Source organism: Trachypithecus francoisi, unplaced genomic scaffold, assembly GCF_009764315.1.
Source record: "Trachypithecus francoisi isolate TF-2019V2 unplaced genomic scaffold, Tfra_2.0 Lachesis_group8, whole genome shotgun sequence".
NCBI lineage: Eukaryota > Metazoa > Chordata > Mammalia > Primates > Cercopithecidae > Trachypithecus > Trachypithecus francoisi.
The window spans coordinates 120,408,141-120,423,360 of NW_022681473.1; the positions used below are offsets into that span (position 1 = coordinate 120,408,141).

General features: G+C 41.4%; 1 protein-coding gene across 2 annotated transcripts in view; it reads right to left on the bottom strand.

Annotated features, from left to right (window-relative positions):
- The window catches only part of OPCML (opioid binding protein/cell adhesion molecule like), a 560,135-nt gene that overhangs the window by 117,069 nt on the left and 427,846 nt on the right, over positions 1-15,220 (bottom strand). For both annotated transcript variants that reach the window (XM_033204746.1, XM_033204747.1), the window contains exon 3: positions 643-768. In XM_033204746.1, coding sequence (XP_033060637.1) covers positions 643-768 — 126 coding nt within the window. The remainder of the gene's footprint in view (positions 1-642; positions 769-15,220) is intronic.

Consider the following 15,220-nt stretch of genomic DNA (forward strand, 5'->3'; position numbering starts at 1 on the left):
GTTTGGCTTGGGGCAAGTTTTATTTCCAAAAGGACAAGCCCCACTGTCCTTCTGGTTCCTTTGCTATTAAGTGGGAAATGGTTTTAACCGATGTTTTCATACCAATTATTGACTGCTCAGCACAGTCATGCCCAAATGCACTTAACCATTTCCATCATCCTTCTTCCACTCAAGGTGAACTATTTATGGACAGGTCAGACATGTGTGGCTCTGGATAAATGTCCTAAAAGTGCTGAAGCAAGGAGAGCCTTTTTCTCCTGGACACACCACAATGCCAAACTTCTCCATGGCCACACTAATACCCTTGTGCTCTACTTCCAGGAAGAACAAACCACCAACTGACCTACCTCTACTTTCAGAAATTCACATCTTCATTGGAAGTTATTCTTACATGCTTTGTTCTTCATGGTTTGGAAAACAGAAGCCATCTAAGGCCATAAAAATGACTGAGACCATAATTTAGCAAATTTCCTCATGAATCCTTCTTTTGAAATGAAAAAGCCAGCAATTGGTGCATATTGCCTGCTTGATTTTATATGACTGGACTACAAAATGTCTTCTCATTCCTGAAGCTCTGTTGTGCATAAGAGCCAAGACTTTAACACACTACCTCTGAAAACGTCCTCCAGGTCAGCGTCTTACCCTTGACTGACAGGTGTCTCCATGTCACAGTTGGCTCTGGTCTGCCAATAGCAAGACACAGCAGGGTCACGCTACTTCCCTCGTTCACAGTGATGTCTGAGGAGATATTCATGATCTGAGGAGGAACTGGAAGGAAACAGGATAGAAGAAATACCTGAGAATAATTCTTTGCACTTAAAAGGAGGTGTTAGCCTACAAATTTTGTATAGCATGTTTTTATAATAAATATTGTTCACAATAATAAATTTCAAGTTGCTTGATTCGCCAAAGATAGGGCCATAAACGTTTGCCTTGTACTTATGGTAGAAGGAGCTCTATATTATACCTTGGCGATAGCAGGAGGCAGATGTGGGAACACTGGTGGGAAGCAGAGGACCTGAGAGAGGGTGTGACTGTTGATTAAAAGGTGAAATCAAAAATATTCACAAAGACTTCCAAGAGCTCCTGTTTATCCCATGTTTATTGTGTTTAGTGGAATCAGTGGCGTAAGCTGATAACCATGAGGGACCACTGTCCTCAGCCTCAAGCCTTCCCCAATGCTGCACTCAAAATGCTGATAAGGCTGAGTTAGTTACTATTTTCTGAGCATTGCAGACCCTTTTAAAATCTTTGACCTTGAACAGGTTGTTCCATCCTGGAATTATTTTGTTTCTCACTTATTTTAACCTGAAAATCCCTCACCATCCCTTAAAACACATCCTTTAAAACTCAGTGTAATTCTCTGACTCTTTTGATAGAGTTAGAAAATCCTGGATCCAACCAGCAATGCATGTGTGTCCTTACTGGTACTGCAACCATGAGATTGTACTCCAAATTGTATTTTTTAAGTGGCATCATAGCCTAGTGGTTAGGAGCAGGGTTCTGGATTCAGATAGACCAATATTTCAATCAGCTTAATTCTTCACCTGCTACATGACCGTTAGCAAGGTGACCTGCCTTTGTCCCTTTGAGCTTTATTTTTCTCACTCATGAAATGTGGATGCTAGTAGTAGCTAAACTCACAACACAGTGAGTTTAGGTGAAATAATGGCTTAGCAGAGTGACTGATATAAAGTAAGCACTCAATAAATGTTAGCTCCTAAGATGACGATGACGGCGATCATCATGATGTCAGGAAAAACATATTTCACAAACAACAGTTTTCCTTTCATGAGCCAGGACCATGCCCATGTACCCATAGCACTACAAAGCCTAAAATGACACCTGGTCTTACTCTCTCACCTCCAGGCCTTGATTCTCTTCAACTCAAAGGTCAGTATTGGAAAACGCCTAGATTCCTTCTCACCTCTTATTTATCACCACCACTGTCCTGGTTGTTTCTCACCAATTTTCACAGAGATAATTGCAGTAGCCTCCCACCAGGAACCTTCCACCTGACCTCTTTCCATTTTGGGGTCCCACCAATCTATTCCCTACACAGAGCCAGAGCAATTTTTCCAAGTAATCATGGAATCAAACTGCTCTCCTCCTTACTCCTTTACCCCAGACTGGCCTACCACGTTTAACAAACAAACCCTTCTGCATGACCTGAGCTCTCTGGAGTCGAACCCCCAAACCCACCAACAAACCTCATCTCAGGCCCCGTTTCCTCTAACTAAGCACATGGCACACACTGGCCCCTTATCTTCTCCTGAATGTTTTAAAAGCATCAGCCCTCCCATAACTTTTCTTTTCCTTGACTGTCTTTTCTTGATTCCCTACCAACAGATATGACTCATCTTTCAAAGGGCACCCCAACATCCTCTCTCCTCTGCCATTGGCCCCAACCTCTCCCCACATCCTCAAAGCAGAAGCAGGCATCTCTTCTGCTGCATTTTGTTTAGACCTGTCCCAGGGAGGGCTTTGAACATGCTCTATGTATGGCAGTTGATTGTCTTCTGACTGTCTCTGCACCTAGAGAATGAAGAGCTGGAGGGCAAGTGTGGAACCAGACACATCTCTACTCCTCAGTGTAAATCACAGAGTCTAACAACGGTACATGCTTAATTTCTCTTTGAAAGAAAGATCCAAAACAGATTGAAAAGAAATCCCAAAACTAAGGGAGATAAAGCTTTGAATGGAAGATTTTAGATACTCAAACCTTCCTTTCCAATTTTCTTTCAGATCCTCAGATAAAAGGAAGATAACACAGAGTGGAGGCTCCAATCCTGCAGACATGCTGATTTACTTGTACTGCCAATTTAATTGTGAATTATTAGTTACCAAACAGGTACAGGGCAAGTCAATTCCAAACAAACCTGAGCTGAGCTGATGGCAAAGGAGAATTATGGCAAATGCTGAATCCAGACGACTTTGCAGCTTGGAGTTTTATGCTGCTGAGACCTCACAGGTAAGTCTTTTCAAGGAGAAGCCATGAGTAACAAGTAGAACATTTGAGCTCTTAATCTACATTAGCAAATAAATAAAAATTGCCTATCTTACAAATCTGCCATATTTGGGATTATTTCTGCATTAGGATTTGGCCTGAAATTTCAGTGCACGTATTTTACCCAAATACATGCTGGGGAAAAAGAGTGTACATTTTAGCTACACTGCATTCTCTTGAGAAAAATGTTCTATCTGTTTTTTTCTTTTTTTTCCTATATTTTCTAGCTTGTTAAAAAATAGTTCTGGGCTTAGAAATGTCAATACTTTTTTCACTTCTGTAAAGCAACAACTCGAGTGCAACTTCCAAAATATTCTCAAAATAACGTCTGCTTCAGCTGGAACTGTTAGGTCATCTGAAGTTTTTTGTCTTAATTTTTTTTGCAGACCCTAAAGGCTCCCTAATAGTAAGTTACACACAGCTGGGGAAAGCACATTCACTGAATGGAGGCAGCTATGATGCCTCAGGATAGAACTCAGCACAGCCACCAACTCAGAACTGGTCTTTCCACAGACATCGTACCTCATTCGATAGTGTGAAGGATGCTGGATTAAGAGATATGTAAAACTCCATGGATGCTTAGCATGTCATCCTCATTGTTCAGGTGCTCAGTCTATGTTACCCATGAGGAAAGAGCTTCCTGAAGCAGGATCGCAAAGGCTAACCGAGACATTCCTGCTAAGCCCAGGGAGTGTTGTGTGCCATCCTCTGTAGCTCCGTCATGTTCTCTGTCATTGTCTCCAAGGAGGAAAGGTCAGTACAGTTGTACGGTGTGGATCGCTAACAGAAAAGGAAGTGCGGAGGATGAACTGGCAGAAAGGGAAGTTCTTTCTCCTCTGAATTACAATATCCTTAGAAACGAACATTAATAAGCAACTTTGTTGTTTTCAAATTCCTTGTTTATTGAGATAAACAAGCTCCTTACAGATGGTGAGATAAATCAAATAAATATTCTCACCATTAATATTGAAGAAACTGAGGCATGAGGAGATAAATGGATCAAAATTATAGGGTCAGTAAACAAGAGTTCCTCTCACTGTATTATGATTCCTCTTTGTTTATTGTTGACCAATTCCCCAAACAATATTTCCATCCACAAGCCTTCACGTGTTTGTGTACTCTGCTTCAAATGTCTTCCCAGAGCATCTTCCCTCACAGCACCTGCCATGATGAACAAAACCATCCCATTCAAGTCAGCGCTCCCTGCACACTGCAGGCCACAACAGGAGGAGCCTGTTTTCACTGTCCTTGTTTCCCCAGGGCCATGCATGCCGCTTGCCAAGGAAGGTATTCAATACTTTTTTTTTTTTTGAGACGGAGTCTCGCTCTGTCGCCCAGGCTGGAGTGCAGTGGCCGGATCTCAGCTCACTGCAAGCTCCGCCTCCCGGGTTCCCGCCATTCTCCTGCCTCAGCCTCCGGAGTAGCTGGGACCACAGGCGCCGCCACCACGCCCGGCTAGTTTTTTGTATTTTTAGTAGAGACGGGGTTTCACCGTGTTAGCCAGGATGGTCTTGATCTCCTGACCTCGTGATCCACCCGCCTCGGCTTCCCAAAGTGCTGGGATTACAGGCTTGAGCCACCGTGCCCGGCCGGTATTCAATACTTTTAATGTAAATTCAAATCTGAGTTGAATTCAGCAATATCACTACAACTCTACCCTTGTTTCCATGATGATTTTGTGAAGAAAGGAACACTTGGGAATAGCTTTTAAATGCTTCTCCATATTTTGGCAGGTGATCTTTGTTTAATTTTTAGACGAGTATCTGTAGCAAATGAATCTATACATATTGCTACTGCTTGTAAATATACATATAAACATAAAGAAATGAATAATAACCTTACCTGAAATGCCCAAATTACTCAAAGGAAATGGTAGGACCCACAGAGTTTAACTAAGATAATAAATAGTACATGTGTCATCTCTGCAGACACTATTGAGCCTCCCCTGCTGGTGCCATAGGTATCTGCTTATCCTTTCACTGATGGTGGTGTTTTACAATAGGGCCTTTGCATAGATTGTGCAGAGGGTTAAATGCAGAACTACAGTAACTTCAAAATGTGGTCATTTTGGATAGATGATAGATGGGTAATAGCTAGGCAGGAGAAAGATCAATATAGATAGAAATATAGAGAGACAGATGATATATTGACAGAAGTTGGGTAAGTATGTGGGTAGACAGAAAGAGATGATTGATAGATAGATAGATAGATAGATAGATGATAGATAGATAGATAGATAGATAGATAGATAGACGGACAGATAGATAAACAGATAGATGACAGATAGACGGAGATAGAAATTCCATAGTTATCTTTTAAATATCTTGCTTCTGCCTAAAACATCCCACATGTGCCCCTTGATAAAGATGGAAGGCCTAAAACTTCTTAACAGGATTTACAAAACCATTTGTTTTGCAGTCTGTCCAAAACATAACTTCTAGGTCCTTCTCTAAAGCCTCTCTCCAGAGCTCCATCACCCTCTCAACTTTGTACCTTTATACAAACAATTCCCTCTGCTTTGAAAACCCATTCCCACACCTATGCCATCTGATCCACCCACTCTCCAGTTCTTAACTCACATTCAGAGCTTATTTGTGATGCCTGAGTCACCCTTTCTCTCCCCAAGACATTCTTGTTTATGCCTTTATCATACCATTTATCTTTGCAACTGAGCTATCCCATGGACAGGATCTGTGCTGGGTACCCTCGTGTTCCTATTATACACACAATGACTGACATGCAGTAACATCTTCTTTATTCCTATAAAAACATAATATATGAGTGCATGGGTTTCTAAATTCAGTATCTGATAATGTGTCAAGTGTTTCCCATCCTAGAGACTGACACTTGCTCTATCCTCTCCCTGAAATCCTCACCATCCTATTCTTCACGTGTGTAACTTTTTTTCTGGGCTCAGTTTTAATGTTACTTCCTTGGAGAAGTCTTTGCTAAGGATCCCAGTCCCCTGCCCCCAATATCTAATTCATGTCCTCTTGTTACAATCTCTCCTCAACCTTTACATTTTCTTGTATAATACATACAAAGTTTTGTGCTTTTATATCCATGTATATGACTATTTGTTTAACATCTCTCTGGCCCACTAAACTATCTACTTTATAAACCACTACACTCCCAGTAATTAGAACTACGCTTGCCACACAATATTTAATAGATGCTTAATAAAAACTTGCTAAATAAATGGCTACTCTGTATACTGTTTTATTCAAATGATTGTGTACTTGTGAGAGAGAACACTTGAGCTGGAAAAGGCTTTCCCAAAGATGAAACATGTCTTTCTGTAAAGTTAGTTGGGATTGAAATGTGGGATTTTGCACATATCAGCTCTACCCTGCATACAGTTGATATGATGTGGGCGAAACGGCAGTGAGAGGCCAGGGCATATGCCTCTGGTTCTGAAGTCCAATAGACCTGCTTGTCATTGGACAACTCTTATTTCCTGAGCCTAAGCCCATGGCTCCTCATCTGTACCATGGGGATGAAAACCTTGTCTCTTCCGGTTGTTGCAAGAACTAAATATAAATGTATTGAACACAGGAGCACACTGCCTGGAAATAAGGAAGTATCTGTAAATGTTAGCTGTTGTTAGCCTTTGTATCCACTCATCATTGATATTGTTCACGCCATTTAGAATCAGAGGAATGGCTTAATCTGTGCCTAATTGCTCATTTTCTAAATCTTAGTTTCCAACTTTAAGTTGGGACTTATAACTAAATGAAGCTTACCTTGGAGATACACACACACACACATATATATATTTAAATACATTGTATGATATGTTATATATAATAATATAGTATAATAGATTGTATACTATATTTAATACTATAGTATAACATTGCTATATATTTCACATGTACATAGAGTATATGTAGAGTATATATGTGCATAAGCACTCTAGCTATCAGAGTAAAACGTGCATATTCAATGACTAACCATCAATTTCCTCCTCTTAAACTGAGCTATTGGGCCTAAGCAAGCGCATATGGCAAATCTCACATGTGTATAAAGAAATTGCTTGGCTTTTAAAATATTTTCTTTTAAGGGGTGTCTGTTTCTAGAAGGAACAGGGTACAGGACCTCAGCACCATGTCCTGCTCAGCCAGGACCCAGACCTCATCTCAGCTGAGAGGCAGAAGCAAAGTGGACCTGGGACCAGATGCACAGGTGTCTGCTGCTGCTCCCTACCTCAGCCTTGCCCACACCCTCAGCAATGCAATAAGTCATGATACCTCATATGTGATGGGTATTTGGGGCTTTACTATCTAATTTGGTCTTGACAACAGCTTGGAGGTAGACAGGACAAGATAAAGGAACTGAAGAGTGTCCATAAGGCAGGATGCTGGGACACAGTCTTCACCCTCAGGGCCAGACCCACTGAGAGGGGCTCAGGTCACCAGGACAGCACTGGCCTTGGGGTCACATAGCTTCAGACTCTGGTCGTGGCCTTACTTCAACTGGATGCCTGAGTGCAGGTGAGTTCTGAATCTTGCCAGTTTCCTCTCCCAGGAGGAGTGCTCATGACACCTGCTTATGGGTGGGGTGAAGGTATGGGTAAAACTCTGAGCTCAATCCTTGGCCAAAAGCAGGTGCGTATTGAAGGCTGCTTCCTCATTCTGTCCACATTGTCAAGAACTCCCACATTGTCAAGAACTCTCCGGGGATTTTTTAAAATTGCAGATTATTAGATCTGAATCAGAACAGGGAGCAACAGTGTCAGAAAGTCCTCACTGTGAATTTGGCATGCAGCCAAGATTAGGAGTCATTGCTACACCCCTGCAAGGGGCATCCCTTCTGTCTGGTCCCCTCCCAGTCACCCAGAGCTGCCCAGCTTCCATGACATCCCTCAGCATCCTGTCCTTCCAGGGCCTGCTGTCCATTAGAGATGGCTCCACAAGGTAACTGCAAAGGCAGCCTTTCCCTCCATCTCAACTCTGCCCTGTCTCTGTCCAGTCACAATAATTAGTTGTCTAGTCTTAATTGTTTTATTTAAGACTGTATGTCAGAGTTAGAAAAAGAAATCTTGGGATTTGGAGTCATAGGGGCTAAGGTTTGAATACAATTTTTTTTCCAAATATTTTCTATGTGATTTTTTTAAAAAATTACCTAAGCCATTAAGTTTCAGCTTCCTCTACTGTGAAATGGGCATAAAGATATTTGCATCACAGAGATATGGAGATTAGATTAGTGATAATTATTTCAAAATGGCGTAAATAGCTATTATTATTGTTTTTACTTCATTGTTGTTGTTATTATCAGGGAATAACAAAATATTAAAAGACCATGTAAAAGCTAATATAAATGTGAAATACTTTTCATTACCATTTTAAACACTCAAGGCTAATTTATAAAAATAATACAGAAGGCCGGGCGCGGTGGCTCAAGCCTGTAATCCCAGCACTTTGGGAGGCCGAGACGGGCGGATCACGAGGTCAGGAGATCGAGACCATCCTGGCTAACAGGGTGAAACCCCGTCTCTACTAAAAATACAAAAAACTAGCCGGGCGAGGTGGCGGGCGTCTGTAGTCCCAGCTACTCCGGAGGCTGAGGCAGGAGAATGGCGTAAACCCGGGAGGCGGAGCTTGCAGTGAGCTGAGATCCGGCCACTGCACTCCAGCCCGGGCGAAAGAGCAAGACTCCGTCTCAAAAAAAAAAAAAAAAAAAAAATACAGAAAAAGACTTTTAAAGATCTAATGTTTTATCCTTATGGGGTTACCTTTTTGCATTTTAATAGAAATGTTTATTTCTTAAACCAGAGTCAAATTGGGAATTATGGCATTTATCTGGGCTAGGTTGTGTGATAATCTGTATACTCAAATAGTATACTATTTTGCAAAAAGCACTGCATGAAGTGTAAGAAGGAGCAGATTCTGAACATTTTCCTTCTGTAGCTCTGTGACCTTTTGCTAATCATTTAATGTATCTTGCTAGAGCTGTATGTGCACTTGTGTGCTTGCATGTTTGTGTGTGTGCATTGTTGTTAATTTGTTTTGGTTAGTTTTAGAATGGAGGCATTGGATTTCAAATCCCCAGGTCTGTTCTGGTCTAAAACCCTGGGAGCTGATGATCTTTCAGGAACAAGTTGGGTCTATCAGTGAGCTCCTCCTGGGAACAGAGTAATACCACCACCAGCAGCAACAACAAAATCGTTTATGTTTATTTCTTGAAGCCTAGCATCAAGTGCTGTTATACACATTGCTTTCTTTAATTCCCAACACATTCTTAGGAAATATGCACCATTAAAAATCAGCATAAGGATAAGCATATACATCAATGGAATAGAATGGAGAATCCAAAAATATATCCACATTTTATGGTCAGTTCATTTCCAACAAGGTGCCAAGTCAATTCAATGAGGAATGAATAGTGTTTTCAATGAATGGTACTGAGACCAATGGCTATCCCCTTGCAAGAGAGTGAAGTTAGACCCCTACTTCATACCACATACAAAAATCAACTCAAAACATTAATAGATCAAAGACCTAAATGTAAGGGCTAAAACTTAGAAGAAAACACAAGAAAAACTACGTAGCCTTTGATTAGGTGATGAATTCTTAGATATACCACAAGAAGCACAAGCAACAGCAGAAAACATAGATAAACTGGACTTCATTCAAATTAAAAGTGTTTGTGCTTCAAAAAGACACCGTCAGGCAAGTGAAAAGAAAATCCACAAAATAAGAGAAAGTATTTGAAAATCATATATCTAACAAGGGACTACTGTCAAAATAAGTAAAAGCAATAAAATGTCAAATAATCCAATTAAAAAATGAACAAAGGAGTTGCATAAATAATTCTCCAAAGAAGATATACTAATGGCCAATATGCACATGAGAAGATGTTTAGCACCATTATTTACCAGAAAAAAATGTATATGAAAACCACTATGAGATATCACTTCACATCCACTATGATGACTTTAATCAAAAAGAGGGACAATAACAAGCTTTGGCAAGGATGTGGAGAATTAGTAGACTAATACAGTTGGTGGGAATGTAAAACAGTGCAGCCACCTTGGAGGACAGTCTGTAAGTTCTTCAAAAGGCTAAATATAAGCTATCATATGGGTTAGCAATTCTACTCTAGCTATATACCTATGAGAAACGAAGGCATATATCCACACAACAGCTCATGCATTAGTCCTAACAGACAAAATTTTAAAACAAGTCAAATATCTATCAAGAGATGAATGGATAAACAAAATGTGATATACCTATACAATGGAATATTATATAACTATACAAAGAAACAAAGTACTGATACGTGACCCAACGTGCATGAACCATGTAAATATTAAGTGAAAGAAGCCAAACACAAAAGACCACATACTGTCTGATTCCATTCACATAGAATATCCAGAATAGTAAAATCCATAAAGATAAAAAATGCATTGGTGATTGCCAGGAGCTAGGGAGAGAGACAAATGAGAAGTGACTGTTGATGGAGGTGGAGCTTCCTATTGGAATTATAAAGATATTCTAGAATTAGATGGTGGTGACTAGTGTACAACTTGTGCATATTCTAAAAGCTCTGAACTGTTCTCTTAATAAAGGACTAATTTTATAGTATGTGAATTGTATCTTCATAAAAGTTTTATAAAAACATCAATCATGGCCAATCATCTCTTATGAGGTCTTGTACTACAAGGAGAGACGACAACTCAACACACACGAGTTCTCAGAAAATATTCTTTTCATTTATTGATAATTCTTTGAATAATACTGCATAATGTCTGCTTAACTCCCCATTTCTCATTACTTGCCCACTGTTTCCCCTTCTCTTTCCAAGACAACTCACAGTCCTAGTCACATCAGCCCATTTGGCAATGCTCCAAATACCTCATGTTAATTCATGAATCCACACTTTTGCATGTGCTGTTCCTTCTGCCCATAAGCCATCTTCCCCATCCATCCACATGCTCAACTCTTACTCATACTTGAAAACTGGTATTGAGATAGAATACTTTCTCTCCATCAGTCCCCACATTCTACAGATAAATGTATGTCTGTGTTCCATGACAAACTATGTGTAATGATGTAATATATTCATTGAAAACATTTTTTGAGTTCCCAGTATGAACTAGGCATTACATTGGAGGTAGAATGACAAATAGACAAGGTCCTTTTCTCATATAAATTATGGAGCTTAGTGTATACAGGAGAACACTGACGCTGGTCAGTCATCATGAGAATCTAAGCGTGATTTCACTCTGGCTATGCTACGAAGTGGTTCAAAGCTCTATGATAGCCCATACTGGGGACTTTTGACTGGCTGGTGAGTTTGGTGAAGGGTTTGTTGTGGGCAGAGCTGGGCAGATGGATCAGCCTGTGCAAAGGACCCACAAAACAGAGAGCACGATGAGCTTCAGTGACTGTGGATGAAGTGAACATAGTGAATCTCAGAAACTGAGGCTGAAAGAGCAGGTAGACCCTGGAACTTACAGATTCTTTGAATAAACACTAAAATTTTCAATCTTTTGTAACAGCAGTTGAGTGATACATTAAAATATTTAAAGGCGTGATGCTGCTGCTGCTGCTGATTATTATTATGATGAAAATCATGGTACTGATGATAAAGGTGGTGATGAAGATAGTGATGGTGATAGATGATGATAGTGATAGTGATAATAACGGTGATTATGATGACAAAGATGGTGAAGATAGTCATGGTGATTATGGTGATGATGATAATGGTGATGTTGATGATAATGGTTATGGTGATGATGATGGTAATAATGATGGTGATGGTGATGATAATGGAGATGATGATGATGAAGGTGATGATGGTAATGATGATGGTAATAGATGGTGATGGTGATGGTGATGTTGAGGGTGATAAGGGTGGTGAAGATAGTGATGGTAATTATGGTGATGATGATAGTGGTGATGTCGGTGGTGATGACTGTGGTAGTGATGATGATGATGATAATAATGATGATAATGACAAGTGATGCAGGCATGACAGATTTCCACTGGGAATTGGTCACTCCTGGCTGCAGTGTGGAGAATAGACTGAAGTTGAGCAAGTGAAAATGAAACTGGCTAGGGAGTTGTCCAAAAGGGAAATGGTAGAAGGTTAGACAAGTGCAGTAGCAGGAGAGATGAGCCAAAAGGGAGAGATTTGAGTGACATTTGGGAGTAAAATAAATAGAGCTTGGTTAATGGCAGGATATGTGGTTAGTGGCACAGCACTTTTCACACTGCTCTATTGTTTTCTATGTCTCTCTCACTCACTCGACTGGGGATCCTTATAATTAAGGACTGTCATTTGTTCATCTCAGTATTCCAGGTGCCTCTCAGTACAATGCCTGGTATCTGGTAGGTGCTCAATCAATGTGTGCTAAATGTAACTGCTAATGCCAGGAGATTTTCAGAAAAATACAACCTCTTAGGATCCGGGGGGCAACCAGCAAATTGGAACTAGGTTAATTGCATGAAGTCACATCCTATTCTTTGAGGCAGGGCCAGATCCACGTTATTTGGTCTTATATACTCTGAGTGTGAGTCAGACTCCCACCATGTTCTGGTGTGATATGGTTTTATTTTGTGCTGCAGAATAGACCCACTCCATTCTGATTGCTTTTCTCCTCTTGGCTCTATTTTGATGAGAGAAATGATAGGGAATGAGAACAAATGGTTCTGAATAACACATACATGAATACATGCCAGGGACTGGGTGACATCACAAACCTCTGAGGCTCTGCTAAGTTCATTTGTGACGGTTGTCTCCACAGTGTCTCTTACAGAAGTTATTTATAGACTCAGACACACACTTCCTATTTTTAATTTGCACAATTCAGACAAGTGACCATGATCAGAGGAACTGAATACAGCAAAAGAGTCTTTCTTGTTGAGTTCTCTTCTTTCTGGGGCATGGAGGTGCCCTCCCTCTGGGAGGCTCCTTTTGTTCCCTTCCCCCCCGACTTGTAGGCTCCCTGGAGAGTTCTTCTGGCCACACACACACTTAGGATCACAGGGTTTAATTTACATCATAGATTTTTCAAGTCAAAATAGACGTTAGGGATGCCACTCGCTCTAACTTCCCATTTTGCCCATGAGGAAGTACTTTGGTTCCAGTCCCAGTTCTGTCAAGCATTTGCTGTGAGGTGGTGGCCAAGCCCATGACCTCTGTCAACCCAGGTCTCTCTCTCGCAGGAAGGCCCCTGAGTATTTCCGGCCTCCCTGGAGCGAGTTTCAGACCTCTCTCCTTCGCTACCCTCTTCTTTAACATGGTCATGGCAGTCTCTTGTTACTACAACCCGAGCTCCCTCCCTCTTATTCACAGTGTGACCTTGAGCAAGTTGTGTGACTTCTCTAATCTCAGTTTCTCAAACTGCAGAACAGCATAGTGATCATAGGTAACTTATAGGGTCACTGTGAGGAATAAATGGTAAATGAATATAAAAGGGTTTTGTCACAGTGCCTGGCACATAGTAAATGACAATGTTATGGGCTCTTTGTTCTACATCCAGATTTTTTTGCCAGCAACTCTCATTTATTGAGAACTTAATAAGTGTCAAGTGGCACTGTGCAAAGTTTGCTGCACATCACTTATTTCATCTTATGAAAACCCAACATGGCAGTTTTACTACTACTTTACATATTAAGGATTAGGTAATAGACGCAGAGAGGGGTTAAATAACTTGCTAAATGTCACACAGCCTGGAAAAGGAGAGGCTAAGATGTGTCTCCCGTTGACTGACTGCAGAACCCAAGGTCTCAGCTACAGCCAGGCTACAGCTTGAGGTGATCCAATGTGCCTGGCTTCAAAGGCCAGGGTCTCTCCACTCTTGCTGGCAGGGCTTTTAGTTTGGACACAATGAGATGGATAAAAGGGAAGTCTTGCAAGGTTTGGAACAGAAGTGGCCCCCACTTCAATGATCTGAAAAGTAGGTCATAGGAAAAGCACCTGCTGCACTGAGTAGGGAGAAAACCAAATGAGGCAAAGCAGGGGAAGTCCAGCATCTTCTCACTCTCTGCTTTAATTCCTGGACCTGTCATTTAGTGATCCTCGGTTACAGATGACCAGTGAGGAGTGTGAACAGGGGCATTCCTGGCCCAGATCAACCAGCCTGTATTCCTCAGCGTCTCACCAACTGTGCTTGATGCCTCCAGGTCAACCAGCCTGTATTCCTCAGCTTCTCGCCAACAGTGCTTGATGCCTCCAGTCTTCTGCCTCGGTCCTGTCACATTTTAAGCTACTCTCGGCTAGGGAAGGTAGATGTGGAACGATGCCTGGGCTGAGAATTAGGCCAGATGTGTCCACACCTAGGATTTCATGCCCCTCCTGGTCTCCATCAGCTCCTGGCCTTCCTGATTTTGTCACTGTCCAGCAGATCTGTCTGCCATTGCTTTCTGAAACGACTTTTGTGTGTCCATCTTGTCCCCCATCCTAAATTTTTGAGGGGAAATGTGGTTTCTTCCCCAACCCTTTTTCTAAGTTTATTCTAGAACCCTGCATAGGACCCAGTCTCCATCTGGGTCTGGAGCACAGCTTCTGCAAGCCACATCAGCAGGACAGATTCACCCAACCTCTCTGAGCCTCGCTAGCTTGCTCCATATTGCAGCCTGGCACCTGGCGACATGGGAGTATTGACAGACTCCTGCCCACACCCCGAGCTTTCCAATGATGAATGGGCTGCAGGTCTCTGTTGTGTTTTGCTCACCTGAGTAGCAATGTTGGGGGCCAGGGGCTGTCTCAACAGAGTTGGCTGCTCCTTGGGATGCAGCCTCACCTTTAGGCCATCTATCTGGAATCAGCCTAGGTACACTTCCTAGTAAATTTCCTGCCTGTGACTGAACACCTACCCCTCTTCTCTTCTCCCACCTGCTTTGTGCTGCCAAGATTAGATCACTGTGCCTCACCCCTGCACCCAAGTTGTCATTGTGTGTTCAAGTCTACGACAGAATTGAAGAAGAAAATTGTCTGGGAACAGATACAGAAACTCTTTATCTTGGGAGGAAGATGGGATTTGGAAAATGTTTAAGAAATGGGCACTTGTCCATCATCTTGTCTACTGTAGGAAGAGAAGGGAAAGGGTCCGAGCTCAGGGATCATTCTTCCATTGGGTAATTTTATTAAAATAAACAGTATTTGGTGGCATGCGGATGATAGAGCTATCTTCAAAAGGTTCTAGCTGTGAATAAATGACATGATAAAAGTAAATATGATTTTTAAACTATAAAATGGTATAGA